Below are 18,978 nucleotides of genomic sequence, written 5' to 3' on the forward strand. Positions count from 1 at the left end.
GTAAATTGTTTGGATTTTATAGTTTTTGTGTGTTTGACCCTCTTTCTGACATTTTTCTGTGGCTTAATTTTATCATCAGCTTTGAATATACATGTACATCTATGATGACAGTTTTTGGGGTTATTTAAACTGATAGAGGGTTGCCCCATTTCAATAGTAGGGGCCCTGTTTCCAGTTGGTCATTAGTAGAAATTGTCATACATGCGGTCCACAATATTTATTTATTTATTTATTTATTTTATTTGATTGGTGTTTAATGCCGTACGCAAGAATATTTCACTTATACGACGGCGGTCAGCATTATGGTGGGTGGAAACTGGGCAGAGCCCAGGGGAAACCCACGACCATCCGCAGGTTGCTGGAAGACGGTCCAGAATAACACCCAAGGCTACCATTGGATGAAGGTATTTCAGGTCACCTGCTGGCTCATAATTGTTAAGATAAAGCATTGTTTCTTAGTCCAGCCAGGTGACTCTCACCCTAAAGTTTGCAGGTTCAAGTTCAGATTTCGATAGTTCCTTAGCAGTTTTAAGTCAGGAAGTTTTATTGGCAGGTGCTTGGCAAAGGTGTGGTAATTTGTTTTGCAGTCCTTTCAGTATCCTTCACCCATAAAATTTATTAAAACTGTATTCAGTGAGGTATCCTTGAGTTCACCCAGTAAATATACATGTATAAAAAGAACGAAAAAAGCAGTAAAAATGCAGTTGCTGTCTGTCTTACAATAGAGTAGCTGTCTTCCTCTCGGGCTGTATGTGGGAAAGTCTTGCAGCATCTTGTGAATGGTTGTGGGTTTCCCCTTGGCTCTGCCCGGTTTCCTCCCACCTTAATGCTGGCCGCCGTCTTTTAAGTGAAATATTCTTGAGTATGGCATAAAACACCAATCAGATAAATAAATACAATAGAGTATCATTCAAAATTACACTGATGATGGCCAGTGTTCATATCATGACTCATGGAGCTGTTGTTGTTTGATATCATTGGTAAATGCTATATTCCCATTATATGCCCATCATTAGTGGAGCGTCTTTAGTATGGTATGGTCAGGAATTTAGATCTTAATTAGACCTTAATCTGGGCGTGCCCGGTATTGAAACAGTTGGTTTCCGACATTTAAATGTACATTTTTGCTGATGTAGAGGTCATTTACTCAATCATCTAAGTTGATTAACATTATTAACATGACAAGTTTATGTAGTGAAATGAATGTCTTTGTTTTCCCCCCATTCATCGGAGTGGAAAAAATGTTAAGCTTTCAGACTGCCACTTTGTATTTTGGTCACACCTTACAGTCATGGAAAAGGCAAAGTCTACATGTGTAAAACCTCAGATGGCATTAGTCCGGTACATTGGTCAGCATCAACACTATATGTACTGGTGTTTTACTTAATAGAGTTTTTAAAGTTGACTTGCATATGTACCGACCACTGATCCAGAAGCCTATTGAAAATGGATTGGTTATTCCCCTTTTTGTAACATATCGGTTTTTTATTTCGTTAACACTGTATACTAGATCTACATGTACAGATTTTGCTTAGACTTTTCAAAAATGGGATGCACATGTACCTAAAGCTTTCTCTGTAGTCAATTGAAACTAGATAATAAAAAATTGATAGTTATGCGACTTTTTGTGCTAAATTGGTTTTTCATTCATGATACCTACAGAAATGCTTCAATTTGAGCTTTTATATTTGGGGTGTGCATGATCCTCTATCAATGACCCAGAAACCTATTGAACATGAATCACAAAGGTGCATCTTTGTTTGTAGAAAGCAATATCACTTCTAGAATTCTTGTGATTATATATGAAAGTGGGCATATAAATTTGGTTTATTTTCAGTAAGATCTAGTCGTAAGCAGTGGTTATATATGCAGTTTGATTAACTTTTGTTTTGTTCTGATATACTTTTCAAAACACACAAAAAAGATGTTTTTTGCAATGCTGTAATGGAACATTTCATTGACATGTTGTATTTTTGTTTTCAGATGTTTTGTGTTTTGATAACAGCTTCAGTTGGACTAGATCAAAAACAATCCACTTCATGGCTGAAGTGATCAGTGCAGAGATCGATAATGTCAAACCCGAAATCGACACACTGATTGATGGGGGAAACTGGAACAGCTTGGCTGAAAAACTGGAGGCAACAAAAATGTGAAGACATACATGACTGACACAGTCCGTATTCCAATGGTGGCCTTCCTTTGTTATAATTTCTTCTTATTTCTTCTTCTGTTTTAAGAAGATCAGTAAGTGATCTTAAAACCAAGGCTTGGTGACTCTCTTTTTTTAAGACTGAGGCCTGTTAGTAAAATCAGTGGAAGAGACATTTCTTTTTGCGTTTCCCATGCTCAATCTTTTAGCTAACCTAAATTAGGACAGTGCATATAATAATTCTTTGGTTTGATTTATGAAATGACCTGTGAAAGGAACTTTTTTAAAGGTGTGATAATTCTGTATGACACGTATCATGATTTGAATGGTCTATTCGAAGGGAGAAGAAAAAAAAACTTCTTTCTGGCACAAGTAACCTTATCCAGGTATCATCTTTCTGATTGGTTGATACTGGATTGGTGATCTTGGATTAAGTTTGTTGTTTGTTGCTCTTTAATTGTCATGTCTGAGTGCACTATGACTTTATAAAAAGTACAGAAAGTTGGTCTTCTCTCGCAGCAAATCAGTGCTTCATGTTTTGTTTTTACCTTTAATAGAGCGATATTTATTAAGAAAATCGACTTTGGTACTGATGTTTTTCCTTAATCTTTTTATACATATATACATCTCTCCTCTAGCTTTATACCTCTCTATCATTTGAGTATTGTAATTCTTCTTAATAAAATCTTAAAATTGTGATCTTTACATTCACATGAACTTCAAACATTTTGCTATCTCAACCAAAATACTTTTTTAGGTTGTTTGTTGCTCTTCGTTATAGTCTTTTGTAGTTCACGAAGTATTTTAAGTGTGTAGCACAAAAAAAATTATAGAAATTCATTTCCAAGGAGCTTGCATGGATTTATGAGCTATTGGTAGGTGTTTAATGATATCAAAAAAGTTAGCGCAGTGTAATGACCCAGGAGCCTGTCATCAATCCGGTCGCTGTGAGTTCAAGTCCAGCTCATGCTGGCTTCCTCTCCAGTCGTAAGTGGGAAGGTCTGCCAGCAAGCTGCGGATGGCCCTGGTTTTGCCCCGGGCTCTGCCCAGTTTCCTCCCACCGTAATGCTGGCCGCCGTCGTATAAGTGAAATATTCTTGATCAAGGCGTAAAACACCGATCAAATAAATAAAATAAATATGTAAAAAGTTATCTCTACAAGTGAAATCTGAGGTACATGTTTATTTATGTACAAGACCTGTGTGGTTATGGACACAATAAACATTGAATGCTTTCATCAGATTCTTTCAGTTTTTCTCATAGCCAAATTCTGTAGTTTAACTGACCATACAAATGGAGGCCGTATGGGCAAGACAAGATATTGCCACAAGATGGAGGGTCGTGGTTGATTAAATTGTCAAGCAGTGTAAATGCTACCCAATTTAGATACTGATTTAATTCATAATTTGCCTAAAACTTGTTGGGGTAAAAGATAACGGATCAGGTCTCTTAAAGCATTAATAAATAAATGTATTAAAATAGAAGTAATAGTCAGAAGATGTAACAGGGTGATATATAAGTGCTATCTACCTCTCGACTGGAGGGAATTTCCCTTTAGTCTAGTGGTTGAAGTGTGGAGTGGAAACCCAGAGATTGCTGGGTCAAATCCCCATCTGGTCAAATCTCTAACTGGTAAGCCCCATCACACTCGAGCTGTTCCTATACATGTTCTCGGCTTGTGCGACTATTATGAGGACACATTTTAATAATATAATTGAAAAGAATTATGAAAGTTCATACAAAACAAATGTCTGCATTTTATGACATACGCAGTATAATAAATGGTGATAAGTTGATAAGTTTTTGAGGAGCGTCCCAGGTAGATTGAGCTACCCATGGTATGGAAACTGAAATGCTCGATCTTTTTTAAGGATGTATCTGGCACGATAAAAGCATTTCACACATTTAGCCCAATAAATAGTAAGACTGTCGAGAATCCACATAAACAAGTATATGCCAACATAATAGTTCATTGTATTGAAAGACCATCTATAAATATGATGCTCCGTGGCCGAGGTGATTTTGCGTGCCAGTGTGACGTAATGATCCATTGCCTCGCCCGAACGCGGTCGCTGTGAGTTCAAGGCCAGCTCATTCTGGCGTCCTCTCCGGCCGAAGCCTACGTGGGAAGGTCTGCCAGCAACCTAGGGACGCTCCTGGGTATCCTCCTACCATAATATTGGCCGCTGTCGTATAAGTGAAATAGCACCAATCAAACACTGGGTGTGTGAGAAATAATTTCAGCTTATATTCACGGCCCAGTAACCTGCGTTTTTCACCGGACTATGCCCGATTTCCTCCCACCATAATGCTGGTCGCCGTCGTATAAGTGAAATATTCTTGAGTACGGCGTAAAACTCCAGTAAATATATTCACAGCCGCAAGGTATATGCAAAATACTGTATGCTAATATATCCACAGCCGCTGGGTATAAGAAATAATTTATGCTTATATCCACAGCCACATGGTATATAGGAAATAATTTAAACTTATATCCACTGCCGCATGGTAGGTAAGAAATAATTTAATCTTATATCAACAGCTGCATGGTAGGGCATACCGGTATAAAAGATATAATGTATGCTAATATATCCACAGTCGCTGGGTATATAGTGACTGTCAAAAAAAAAAAAGGCCCTGTAAATAGTGTGCGGCACTGCCTTGACGGGCAGATAGATTAGAACGTGTTTTTCATTTCTGACTTTTCAACATGTAAATGTGTTGTTTGTCTAGGTAGGCCCTATATCTACTACGTGTACAAATTGACCTGAAGAAGAAAACCAAGTAAACTAGGTAACGTTATGTCTGTTTAGATTCCACAATACCAAGGGTTGACCTATTTACAAGCAGTCGGCGACGAGGTGCATGTGGTTTGTATTAACTGAAAATCGTCTGCTAAATCGGAAGTACTTATCTTTGAGATGACAACAGCTTGTTTCACGCCAGACGCAGACATATCGGCATGAAGCGTGAAGCGACAGCATTTTTGTTATTTACTGCCTTTGATTTGCAGACAACTGAACTGGCTAGTTTTTAATGGTAAGTTCGTGTTAGCCTATCTTATGTCGCCCAGCACTGTGCATAGTGGGTCAACATAGCAGCATGCATACAACTTCAACTGAGCTGTAGCGGCCAGGTCAGAGTGTCAGAGCTCAACACCAGTTGTCTATGTTCAGAAAGCTGCTCTATTTCCAGCGGTAATTAAGGATAAGGTGGGCAACATATACAGGTGTTCAGTTTCAACTGTTTTGCAGAACAGACAGCCAGCAAGGTTAAAGAGACTTAGTTTATTTAACATTTATGCATAAATGTACATCTGCAGGTGGACGTGGATAAGATCTGTTTGAAATTTTCATTGACGAATGAGAACTTAGATTGAGTTCAGTCTTCTGAGTTCAAAATACATGTACGCTGGATTTCTTCTACTGAACAGTCTCATTATTTTGGGGTTTGCTGACAGTTTAATTTAATTGGATTTCTTTACTAGAAAATCATGTTCTGTTCCCAACATAACCTCAAACAACCTTTTTAAGATCGAAAGAACCTGTAGAATGAATCAGGCAAAACATACAACTTGGTCATGGGAGAAATTTTCGATCATTTACCATAAGTTTGTGGGTGAATGTTTATTAGTGAACCATCACATTTTTGTTCAATTTATTTCATAGTTTTAATACAGCTTGATTTGTTTCTGCACCCAACAGTTTAGGAAATCAAATGTTTTCGGCATCTAAAATGGCTCTAGACGTGACCTTGGTGGCAAAGTGTGCTGGCCTGCTCAGGGTAGTGTGGTTAGCTAAGGAAAATATTGTATGGCTTTGGTGGCCTAATGGTTAGAGCGTCCGCCTTGAAGTCGAGAGATATGGGATCAAACCCGGATTCAGTAATACTAAAGACTTTAAAAATGGTCTTGCTGTCTTGCTCGTCACTCAGTCTTGAAAGGTTATGGTGCAAGGAAACTGGTTGAACTGGTGTCAGTTTAGTGTGATTGGGTGGGGTTTCATGTCTGGTGTCAGCGGTATGGTATTTCAGTGGCGAAAGCAATTTATTGGTAGCATGTACTCGCCCTGCCACAACAAGATACAGTATATATGTACATGCACCTTGTCATGTATACATGTATGACTAACATATTGTATGACGTGAAACGAATAAACAACGCCAAGTAATGTAGCTGTTGTGTATTCATTTTGTTGTATACTGGTATGTTCTTTATTTTTTACTGCCAAGTAATATAGGTTAACCAATAGGCCTTCATAATGGTAAATGTGAGGTTAGTTTGATTGGTCCAGGAGAATGGATCTAGAGTTGTGTCCCTTGGAATGTGATTTACAAATTTTTTAAATACAGGATTAAGTGAACCATGGAAAAGTTAGGCCATAAACGTGGTGCAGGACTTTCTCCAGGAGACAATCAACCTCCTAAAAAGAAGCATGGAAAGTCTGAAGATTTGTCCTCTCGATTTGTGCATCATGTTGTGGATGTGTCCCATGCAGAGCAGCCATTGAGCTGTGACTCGGTCTGGCGCCAGTGGGGCCCTTATCTGGCAGAGCGACACTGGGGCACAGTGAGGGAAGACGCTTCAAGGGATGGTAATTGGTGAGTAATTTGGTTATTTGTTTACTCCAGGCAATGCTTAAAGCTGTTTCAAAGATAGTAACAAAAAGAAATTTGTATGCTGTTTCAAAGATTGTAACAAAAAGAAATTTAATAGAAATACAAACACTTGCAAGTATATAAATATTTAGTGTAAGGTGTGGTTTTAAATTTTCTGTCATGATAGATTGAATAATTCCAACCAACAGGGACCTCCATGGCCTAGTGGTTAGTATTTTAGTACAGCTCAAAGACCCAGGAGCTTCTCACCAATTTGGTCAATATGAGTTCAAGCCCAACTTGTTCTGGCATCCAGTCCAGCATGGAAAGGTCCACAAACAACCGGCTGATGGCAGTGGATTCCTCCTGGGCAGTGCCCGGTTTCCTCCTACCATATTGCTGGTCGCCGTCCTGGGTTGTGTGAGAGAAATATTGTTGAGGAAGAATGACAACAGCAGTCAGATTAATATACATGTGTGAATAAATAAAAAAGTTCATACATAAATAAATAAATTCAACCAACATATGAACTGAAAATAGGCTCCTGCTCGATTTTGTCATTTCTATCTGATTGTAATTTTGTCATTTCTGTTTGATTGTAATTTTGTCATTTCTGTCTGATTGTAATTTTGTCATTTCTATCTGATTGTAATTTTGTCATTTCTATCTGATTGTAATTTTGTCATTTCTGTTTGAGGGTGGTGTTGTCATTCCTATCTGATTGTAATTTTATCATTTCTATCTGATTGTAATTTTATCATTTCTATCTGATTGTAATTTTGTCATTTCTATCTGATTGTAATTTTATCATTTCTATCTGATTGTGATGTTGTCATTTCTATCTGATTGTAATTTTATCATTTCTATCTGATTGTAATTTTGTCATTTCTGTCTGAGGGTGATGTTGTCATTTCTATCTGATTGTGATGTTGTCATTTCCATCTGATTGTGATGTTGTCATTTCTATCTGATTGTGATGTTGTCATTTCTATCTGATTGTAATTTTGTCATTTCTTTCTGAGGGTGGTGTTGTCGTTTCTGTCTGATTCCCCTGAGGTTTAAAGGATCATGGTTTGTCATTTACAAAGTGTGGTGGTTTTTGTGGTAATAATAATAATAATAATTAAAGGTCTTATCTTACAGCGTTGCCGGGAATCCACGCCTCTAGGCTTTTACCACTTCTAGTAGCCTGGTGTTTATAAAGTTCTTGATAATGGGGAAAAAACGTGAAAAAGCAAATAAAAAAGGAATGTACTGGATTTGAACCCTAGACTGCTGGTCATCATTTCGAATGGACCAAGCACTGAAGAGTAGCGTACAGATAAGGCAGCTTTGATCGTTTGTTGATAGCCGAGGACAAAAGACTTTGTTGCAAGTTGGTACCTGAGAGAAAAGACAAAAAGAATACATTGTTGCAAAGCTGATGCAGTCAATGGTTTCTTGCATTCAAGCTTGAAGCCCCCATGTTATATACAAAGGGTAGTGTATTTGTTTGATGATTTTAAGCAGTTTTAAAAATTGACCTACTCTTGAGCCGAATTCATTGGTCTGTTTTGGCCTTATTTGCATACCAAACTACAAGTTTTTTTTACAATATGGGAAGGGTGATCAACCTAAAAAATGTAAACGAGAAGTCTATCTCGATTTTTAGAGAAGAAGATTTTTTGAGCTTATCAGTAAAATTCAAAATGGCGGCTAAATCACGTGACTGGTAAAACAGTACAAAACATCAAAAGTTGCTTCATATGTTCCTCATTAAGACTCCAGACTGTCTTTTTTTCTGCCTTTACCTGTTTTTGAGATATTGCAGTTTTACAAGTTGATGAAGAATAATAATAATAACTAGAATGGATCTGCGAATAGCAGATCCTAGGCCGGGATCCCGGATCGGATCGATGACATTTTCCCCTGCATGTCCTGTGGTTCTTGACACAGATCAAAGATTTTTGGCACACATAGTGTACGTATTTAGCGCTTTGCACTCGGTGATTTTCAGCTTTACGGCTGTTACGGTTTCCTCGCAATAGATCTCCAAATATGGTGAAAAATTGCGCTTTTTCGCGTTTTCATCGCCATTTGAGGCAAAACTATGCGTCGCCGGAAAGAAATAAGTCCAGATTCATGATCAGGACGTCAAACTACGTCGGGTAGCATGCTTACATTGTTCGTGCCTTTATCCCAGTCGCAAATGCATTTAAAATGCATCATATAACATGGGGACGTCAAAGTGCCAAATATAGCCAATCGGCCTTTGGACAATATTTGAAGCATTGCAACTCCCACATTTATTGACACACTTCCATGATTTTACGCACGCCTACAGTACACATATTGCCCTTTGCACTCAGTGATTTTCAGCTCCACAGCTGCAGCAGTTTTGTGTCACGTGACCGCCAAACATGGGCGAAAATTGCACTTTTTCGCACTTTCATAGCAATTGGAGACAAAACCGTGCATCGGACAAAGGAAAAACCACCAAATTCGTCATCAGAACATCGAACTACGCCTAACAGCCTACTTGAAACCTTAAAATTCACAACATTTTTATCGCCTGACAAATTGGCTAAGCTGGAATCGAACTCTGACATGACTGACAGGCGTCACACCACGCAGACGGAAGACGGTTAGCGTTTAAATCCTTGTGTAATTAGGTCAAGTCTTAGAAAATTTCGCCAGCGTCTCCCCTACCACCCACACTATTGTATATCTCACGTAGTCCCCAATGAAGTCGCAAATCTCACTTCAACTCTACATACAAATTTTCTTTATGCTTTCATCTTTTATATGAGAACATAAGTTATTGGTCGAAAATCAACACATAACTAGCTACACGGCTTTCAAAGTCTCCATGCGACCTTACACCGTTTGTCAATGAGGCAGTCGGCCGGTCATTCCCTATGCGACGCTATGCCCAGTGAAAAACAGTCATTCCTTGGCAGACTTGGCTGGCATTATGTAAGAAATAATGTAAAAACACAGCCCGTGTAACAGCAAATTTGAACTTCCACGTCTCAATCCACGACCTGCCATGCACAGACTCACAGCTCTACTGATAGCTCGGCTGTTGTCAGAAAGTCAACACCTGGACCACGGCACATGTCCATATCTGTCAATCACCCTGGCCTGGTTAGCGTATAGTAAAGAAAACAAGGTCTGCGCAAAACAAAGCTAACATTTACAGGTCCACGTCGTTTGCTGTTGTAGTTAGATCTCTACGCCATCTAATAGAGTACTGGAGTTAGATGGGAACTGGACTGAATGTCACAGCACAACCGTTTCTGGAGGTCACGGACAGTGTAGCCGAAAGCATCAGGTCAAATACTACAAACCCAGTCCAGTCCCCATCTAACTCCATGTTAAAGCAATCGGATTCCCACCTTTTTCTAAACAAAAAACGGTCTTGTGATTTAAGCGCTTGTAGTTAAAAAAGTATTGATCGGAGCTCAAATCCGTTGACGAATGATCAAAAGAGCATGTCTTGGGCTACAATTTGGTGAAGGTTGCACATTTCTAGCTGCCTTAGTTCTTGAGTTACAGGTCCTTGAAGTTGCGTAACTTTTTTCAGTTTTTTGCTAATATCTCAAAAAGATACACCGATATGCAAAAAATACAACCAGATTCGGACTCAGCAGCTCAAGATACATCAGAATACGTTGAGAACAATTGAACTTTGAGAACTTTTTATAACGTCACAAATTCGACCAATAGCGAACTTCCAGAATTTTGACCGGAAGTGAACCATTTTCGCAAACTTTAAAGAACTCGTAATCTACTAGCTGCATGTCAAATTTGAAAACGATCGGTTCAGTGGTTCTTGAGAAGAAGATTTTTAAAAGTTTTACACAAAATCCAATATGGCGGCCGAACCACGTGACATGAAAAAAAAATGGAGAATTTATCCCTGGAAAATCTCCGCCAGAATTTGTGTGCAAAATTTGAGATCTCTATGTTGAAAGGTGAAAAAGTTTCCTTGCTAACAAAGTCGGTGAAAAAAAAATAATAATAAGAAAAAACAGAACGATAACAATAGGGATCCCGTTCGGGAGAACGGGATCCCTAATAACAATAATCAGAACGATTTCAAGAGGTGTCCTGCTAGGATACTAGTGTGGACCCCTTATAATACTTTATTTCCTGAGAGAGATCAATTAGTTACACACCAACCTTCCCTGAGTCCGTTGTGAATACACACATGCACACAAAATGTCATGTACCGTGTATATACAGTATATATAAAATATAGGTGGATGATAACCAATAAATGATTACCAACTATATACATATATTTTATTTATTTATTTATTTATTTATTTGATAGATGTTTTTCACCGTACTCAAGAATATTACCAACTATATACAATGTGCATCATAGACAATTCTACACTTAATCAGCAGACCCATATTTTGACATTTTGACATTCTGTGATGTTTTAATATGTATGGGAAGTCGGTTCCACAGTGTCAACCAGAATATGTTAAAGAACGTTTAAGGGCATTAGTTCTAGGCTTGGGAGGGGTGAGGCTCACGGATGTGGTGGCAGGATGTGTCTGGTTTTCCCCCACCCATAAACCTGACTGGTCTTTTTTGTATTAGTGCGATAGTCTCGAGTACAGCATAACAATCCAGTGAAATAAGTAAATTAAAAAAAAAATAAGCAGATGTTGCTATGTAACATTGCAAATTAATGGGACGTAACTTTTAGCAAGTTGGCATTGATCTGTAGTGATAATACGGTAAATGACCAAAACAATAGGCTGCATATTAAAAAACAAATAAGTGTCATCAAATAGTTATTTGATATTTATTTCAATATTTGCTGAAGCTTACATTTTTCCAGGTGAATATTAACCTGTCATCCAAACAAACATCAAAGCACTGTTCTAAGCTCAGTGGATTACTCAGAATCAGGCAAAATGTGCAAGCTAGTCATCAGAAATTTTAGGTCATTTTACTATATGAAGTGTATTTCATTGGCTCTGTGTTTTCAGCTGGGATTACTTCCCCTTTGATCAAGCGGGTGTGCGGGCATACAGGTCAGGAGAAGATGGGCTACTGGGCTTCTCTGACCACCAGGGGGAGCTGTGTATTGGGCTGGCTCTGTCCAATGGGAAAGATGCTTTTCTGAAAGAGAGATTGTTTGGCCTGGGTGGATGTCAGGTAAAGTGGATGTAATGTATTATTTTCTCTGGCTGAGTAGCTTTTATTTGTGCGAACTATGAAGGTAAGCCGCTTGGATTCAAAAGTTGTTGACTACATCAGATCGTAGTTTTATATTTTATCAGATTGTTGTCAAGTTTACTTTCTCTGGTAATATATCAGACATTTTGTCAGGTGCAATATGGTACTGAAGGATAAAATTGCTGTCATCTTAGCGTGGCGAATCAGTAAAGTTTCAAGTTTGGGCTGTTTGGTGGGTAAAGGTAAAAAAGCCCTTACTGGACCACGTGACTTGTCAGAAATGTCAGACAGTAATTGTTATTTACATACATGTATACTGTAACATTGGCATCTATATGTATTAATTGTCAATTATCTCATTGTGGCAGGGGTCAGAATGATTAATTGACCTTATGCTGTGCACCATATGTTTTTGTCTGTCTTGATACATGAAGTCACATGTGTTGTACATGTACTTAAGGGCATTTGTCTGTGTCATTGCAGAGTGTTCTTTTTCTTATGTGTGCATAGGTGTACTTGTGTGACGCTGTATTTAGCTACATGTATGTACTTGTTTTTATCTTGCTATGGGCGACAACATACGGGGAGACCTCGGCTGGAAATCTACCCATCACCCTCTTTCATGGTCCTTTGTCCAGTAGCTATCCCAGCATCCTTTTCCCGTGCATTCCCGTGAACTGAGACTCTGTCTTAACGGTCATTTCGAAAGTTGTGTCCACTACACCATGCGTGTTTGATATTTAAAAAGTTTTACTTGATTTGTTTGCCTGTTGTACCATGTCTTGGGCAACTCGTGTGAGTCCTCTTCTCCGTTATATTGTCAGATTGGCCACATAATGCGGCTCTCCGTCCAGGAGACATAGATGATCTTTCTGTTCATTTTACCGGAGGATATCATTGGCGATCAGACAAACCTCGGGCTGAACGCCTACCAGCACTCTCTCTCTAACCGTTCAAATTGTCCACGGAAAAATCGCCTCATTTTCTAGTCAGTTTGCCGTTCATGAGGAATTTCAGCTGATGTCGCAAGTCTATTAGACATGTTTTTTCGCCACCACTACATGACTACTGCTAAGCTGCATGGAAGACAATTCATCGCGCCCTAGTACCATCCGGTCAACAGAGACGAGTCTGTGATTATACTCACTCTCTTGCGCTGGGATATCCTTTTGTCGTGCCTTCGGGTGCTGTGGTTTGAAAGTGAGTGTCGAGTATGTTTGGCGATGTTGATGTGGGATCACTGTCGTATCTCAATTCCCCTCCAGTTAGGTGAAAGGAATACTGTGTTTCGAGTCATCGGTGTGCTTAGTTTGTTAACTGCAACACCGGGATGCTGTATTTCGTCATACTTGGATTTCCCGGGAAAAAGATCAGTGGAATTATGGTGGACTGTACTACTAATTCAGGCCCCGCAGGGCAGATCTGGTGTTTCTCATTGCTGTATTTGTGATTTTCAAGGTATCAGTTCGCTTTGACTCGTCATTGCAATGCCAAGATTCGGGTTAGCGATGATGTTTTTCTGATTCTCCTTGGAAGGTGCCATTATTGATAGGGGGAGGGGGGGGGGCTCCGTGGCTCTGTGGCAAGTGCAGCGTAATGACCCTGGAGCCTCTCACCAATGCGGTCGCTGTGAGTTCGAGTCCAGCTCATGATGGCTTCCTCTCTGGCCATAAGTGGGAAGGTCTGCCATCAACCTGCGGATGGTCGTGGGTTTTCCCCAGGCTGTGCCTGGTTTCCTCCCACCATAATGCTGGCCGCGGTCATATAAGTGAAATATTCTAGAGTACAGCGTAAAACACCAATCAAATAAATAAAATAAGTTATTGATGGAATATTGTGTTTCAAGTCATCAATACGCCTTAACTCTCCACTCCAACCATGATGTGTGGTCAGTCGTGTTGTATTGCGATTCCCAAGGTTGGTGCCAGTATTCGTGAATGAAAGTACTGTGGTTCAAGTCATCAGTTCACCTTGTCTTGTCGCAACACCTGTGAATGTGCGGTCGATCACTGCCGTGTTTTGATTCCTCTCCAATGGTGCTGGTGTTTATGCCGTGTTGTGCTTGATGTTGTCAGTGCATCTTGTCTTATCTGGTCTCGTCTCGTCACCGCAACACCTATAATATGCGGTTGATCACTGCCGTGTTTTGATTCCTCTCCAATGGTGCTGGTGTTTATGCCGTGTTGTGCTTGATGTTGTCAGTGCATCTTGTCTTATCTGGTCTCGTCTCGTCACCGCAACACCTATAATATGCGGTTGATCACTGCCATGTTTTGATTCCTCTCCAATGGTGCCGGTGTTTATGCTGTGTTGTGCTTGATGTTGTCAGTGCATCTTGTCTTATCTCGTCTGGTTTCGTCACCGCAACACCTGTGAATGTGCGGTCGATCACTGCCGTGTTTTGATTCCTCTCCAATGGTGCTGGTGTTTATGCCGTGTTGTGCTTGATGTTGTCAGTGCATCTTGTCTTATCTAGTCTCGTCTCGTCACCGCAACACCTATTATATGCGGTTGATCACTGCTGTGTTTTGATTCCTCTCCAATGGTGCCGGTGTTTATGCAGTGTTGTGCTTGATGTTGTCAGTGTGTCTTGTCTAATCTTGTCTCGTCACCACAACTGCGCCTATATGCGATCGAACAGTGTCGTTTTTTTTTTTTTTTTTTTTGATTCGATCCTTCAGATGGTGCCAGTGTTCTTGCAGTTTTGTGTCTCAGGCAGGTCAGCAGTTTGTCTCATCTTGCCATGATAGCCGAATGCAGATATGCAATTGATCAGTGTTGTGTTTTGATTCCTCTCTGGTCGTGCCAGTGTTCATGGAATTTTGTGCCTCAAGCAGGTCAGCAGTTTGTCTCATCTTGTCATGACAGCCGAATGACGATATGCAGTTGATCAGTGTTGTGTTTTGATTCCTCTCTGGTCGTGCCAGTGTTCATGGAATTTTGTGCCTCAAGCAGGTCAGCAGTCCATCTTGTCCATGCAACACTGATAGGCTGTTGATCAGGGTCGTAATGTGATTGCTTTCGGAAGGTGCCAGGGTCCAGGGAGCATATCATTGTTATTCCATTCATGAGTGGTACATTGTCCCTGAGATTCCGTCATACATTGTCACTGAGATTGTGTTGTACATTGTCCCTGAGATTCCGTCGCACATTGTCCCTGAGATTCCGTCGTACATTGTCCCTGAGATTCCGTCGAACATTGTCACTTAGTTTCCATCATACATTGTCGCTGAGATTCCGTCGCACATTGTTCCTGAGATTCCGTCGCACATTGTCCCTGAGATTCCGTCGCACATTGTCCCTGAGATTCCGTCGTACATTGTCGCTGAGATTCCGTCGTACATTGTCACTGAGATTCCGTCGTACAATGTCCCTGAGATTCCGTCGTACATTGTCACAGAATTCCGTCGTACATTGTCACAGAGATTCCGTCGTACATTGTCACTAAGATTCCATAGTACATTGTCACTGAGATTCCGTCGTATATTGTCCCTGAGTTTCCGTCATACATTGTCACTGAGTTTCCATCATACATTGTCGCTGAGATTCCGTCGCACATTGTCCCTGAGATTCCGTCGTACATTGTCCCTGAGATTCCGTCTTACATGTTCACAGAGATTCTGTCGTACATTGTCACGGAGATTCTTGTGGTACATTGTCACTGAGATTGTGTTGTACATTGTCACAGAGATTCCGTCGTACATTGTCCCTGGGATTCCGTCGCACATTGTCCCTGAGATTCCGTCGCACATTGTCCCTGAGATTCCGTCGTACATTGTCCTTGAGATTCCGTCGTACATTGTCACTGAGATTCCGTCGTACATTGTCACTGAGATTGTGTTGTACATTGTCACAGAGATTCCGTCGTACATTGTCCCTGAGATTCCGTCGTACATTGTCACTGAGATTCTATTGTACATTGTCACTGAGATTCCATCGCACATTGTCACTGAGATTCCCTCGTACACTGTCACAGAGAGTCCGTCGTACATTGTCCCTGAGATACCGTCGTACATTGTCCCTGAGATTCCGTCGTACATTGTCCCTGAGATACCGTCGTACATTGTCCCTGAGATTCCGTCGTACATTGTCCCTGAGATTCCGTAGTACATTGTCACAGAGATTCCGTCGCACATTGTCACTGAGATTCCGTCGTACAATGTCCCTGTGATTCTGTCGTACATTGTCCCTGAGTTTCCATCATACATTGTCGCTGAGATTCCGTCGTACAATGTCCCTGAGATTCCGTCGTACATTGTCCCTGAGATTCCGTCGTAAATTGTCACTGAGTTTCCATCATACATTGTCGCTGAGATTCCATCGCACATTGCCCCTGAGATTCCGTTGCACATTGTCCCTGAGATTCCGTCGCACATTGTCACTGAGTTTCCATCATACATTGTCGCTGAGATTCCGTCGTACAATGTCCCTGAGATTCCGTCGTACAATGTCCCTGAGATTCCGTCGTACATTGTCACTGAGTTTCCATCATACATTGTCGCTGAGATTCCGTCGCACATTGTCCCTGAGATTCCGTCGCACATTGTCCCTGAGATTCCGTCGCACATTGTCACTGAGTTTCCATCATACATTGTCGCTGAGATTCCGTCGTACAATGTCCCTGAGATTCCGTCGTACAATGTCCCTGAGATTCCGTCGTACATTGTCACTGAGTTTCCATCATACATTGTCGCTGAGATTCCGTCGCACATTGTCCCTGAGATTCCGTTGCACATTGTCCCTGAGATTCCGTCGTACATTGTCACTGAGTTTCCATCATACATTGTCGCTGAGATTCCGTCGTATATTGTCCCTGAGATTCTGTCGCACATTGTCCCTGAGATTCCGTCGTACATTGTCACTGAGAATCCGTTGTACATTGTCACTGAGTTTCCATCATACATTGTCGCTGAGATTCTGTCGCACATTGTCCCTGTGATTCCATCGTACATTGTCCCTGAGATTCCGTCGTAGATTGTCACAGAGTTTCCATCATACATTGTCGCTGAGATTCCGTCGCACATTGTCCCTGAGATTCCGTCATACATTGTCCCTGAGATTCCGTCGTACATTGTCCCTGAGATACCGTCGTACATTGTCCCTGAGATTCCGTCGTACATTGTCGCTGAGTTTCCATCATACATTGTCGCTGAGTTTCCATCATACATTGTCCCTGAGATTCCGTCGTACATTGTCCCTGAGATTCCGTCGTACATTGTCACAGAGATTCCGTCGTACATTGTCACTGAGATTCTGTGGTACATTGTCACTGAGATTGTGTTGTACATTGTCTCTGAGATTCTGTTGACATTGTCCCTGAGATTCCATCGTACATTGTCCCTGAGATTCCATCGTACATTGTCCCTGAGATTCCGTCATACATTGTCCCTGAGATTCCATCGTACATTGTCCCTGAGATTTCGTCGTACATTGTCACTGAGATTTCGTCGTACATTGTCCCTGAGATTCCCCTGAGAGTCCGTCGTACATTGTCCCTGTGATTCCGTCGTACATTGTCCCTGAGATTTCGTCGTACATTGTCACTGAGATTCCGTCGTACATTGTCCCTGAGATTTCGTCGTACATTGTCCCTGAGATTCCGTTGCACATTGTCCCTGAGATTCCGGCGCACATTGTCCCTGAGATTCCGTCGCACATTGTCCCTGAGATTCCGTTGTACATTGTCACTGAGTTTTCATCATACATTGTCGCTGAGATTCCGTCGCACATTGTCCCTGAGATTCCGTTGCACATTGTTCCTGAGATTCCGTCGTACATTGTCACTGAGTTTCCATCATACATTGTCGCTGAGATTCCGTCGCACATTGTCCCTGAGATTCCGTTGCACATTGTTCCTGAGATTCCGTCGTACATTGTCCCTGAGAGTCCGTCGTAAATTGTCGCTGTTATTCCGTTGTACATTGTCGCTGAGATTCCATCGTACATTGTCACTGAGAGTCCGTCGTAAATTGTCGCTGTTATTCCGTTGTACATTGTCGCTGAGATTCCGTCGTAAATTGTCGCTGTTATTCCGTTGTACATTGTCGCTGAGATTCCGTCGTACATTGTCACTGAGTTTCCATCATACATTGTCACTGAGATTCCGTCGCACATTGTCCCTGAGATTCCGTCGTACATTGTCCCTGAGATTCCGTCGTACATTGTCACGGAGATTCTGTTGTACATTGTCACTGAGATTCCATCATACATTGTCCCTGAGATTCCGTCGTACATTGTCACTAAGACATCTGTATGCATTTGGTACTACATATTGTTTCTTCCAGCGGTCAATCTCTCGTCTTGTCACCACAGCGTTGATATATGCTGTGTTGTCCAGTGCTCATCTCCGACAACACTTTGAGTGTTGTAATTCTAATGTTTGCCAGTCTGTGTATGTATATGTTTATATATATAGATATATATGTATATAAAATGTGTCCTCTCTTGCTGTGAACTCTTATTGCCTCTTGTTATTGCCCATAACAGTCTATACCAGGGTAGCTGCTGCTTGTGGATTACCCTACAGAGCTGATTCTAATGTGGAGGCTCACGGCAGGGGTCATCGCTTGGGACTGCCCCTTTTTACTCGTTGTTGTATTCCCGTTTGGTAATTGTGGGGAATATGCCTTTATTGCGGACCCTTCTATACTAACCCGGGGCTGGTGTTTTATTATTGATTTACACAGTCCTCCAGCAACTTCAATTACTGATGTTTTACACATGTAACATGTTTGCTATTTGACTGACATTGCATTGTGTGATTTTCTCTCCCCTTGACTTCCAGCACAACATCGATATTGCATTTAATCATTGTTCTTCTAATCGTCTTACATGCGTTTTCGGGCAGTGTTGCTGCATGTGTTGATATATCACATATTACTTCTTTTTGATGTTCCGTATTTTTAAATTTGTGTTACTATCAGACCCAGTGATCTGTTACTCTATGGCATGGGAAATTATATTTTTGGACCTGTTTTTTAACCCATGATGAATATCGCATTTATTTTTTGCTTGTTAATTCTCGATCTTTTATTAGAATAACATCTCTTTTCAT

The 18,978-nt window shown here is 40.8% G+C and overlaps 2 protein-coding genes across 4 annotated transcripts in view; both read left to right on the forward strand.

Annotated features, from left to right (window-relative positions):
• LOC135476715 (retinal-binding protein-like) overlaps positions 1-3,204 on the forward strand; it is a 34,155-nt gene extending 30,951 nt beyond the window's left edge. For all 3 annotated transcript variants that reach the window (XM_064756829.1, XM_064756830.1, XM_064756828.1), the window contains one exon: positions 1,984-3,204. In XM_064756829.1, coding sequence (XP_064612899.1) covers positions 1,984-2,153 — 170 coding nt within the window. In that variant the 3' untranslated portion in view covers positions 2,154-3,204. The remainder of the gene's footprint in view (positions 1-1,983) is intronic.
• Positions 3,205-6,326: 3,122 nt separating this feature from the next.
• Positions 6,327-18,978, forward strand: part of LOC135477024 (uncharacterized) — a 36,931-nt gene continuing 24,279 nt past the window's right edge. Inside the window, exons 1-2 of the mRNA XM_064757172.1 lie at positions 6,327-6,748; positions 11,735-11,903. Of these exons, the coding sequence (XP_064613242.1) occupies positions 6,513-6,748; positions 11,735-11,903 (405 nt within the window). The 5' untranslated portion in view covers positions 6,327-6,512. The remainder of the gene's footprint in view (positions 6,749-11,734; positions 11,904-18,978) is intronic.

This window comes from Liolophura sinensis, chromosome 10 (genome assembly GCF_032854445.1).
Source record: "Liolophura sinensis isolate JHLJ2023 chromosome 10, CUHK_Ljap_v2, whole genome shotgun sequence".
NCBI lineage: Eukaryota > Metazoa > Mollusca > Polyplacophora > Chitonida > Chitonidae > Liolophura > Liolophura sinensis.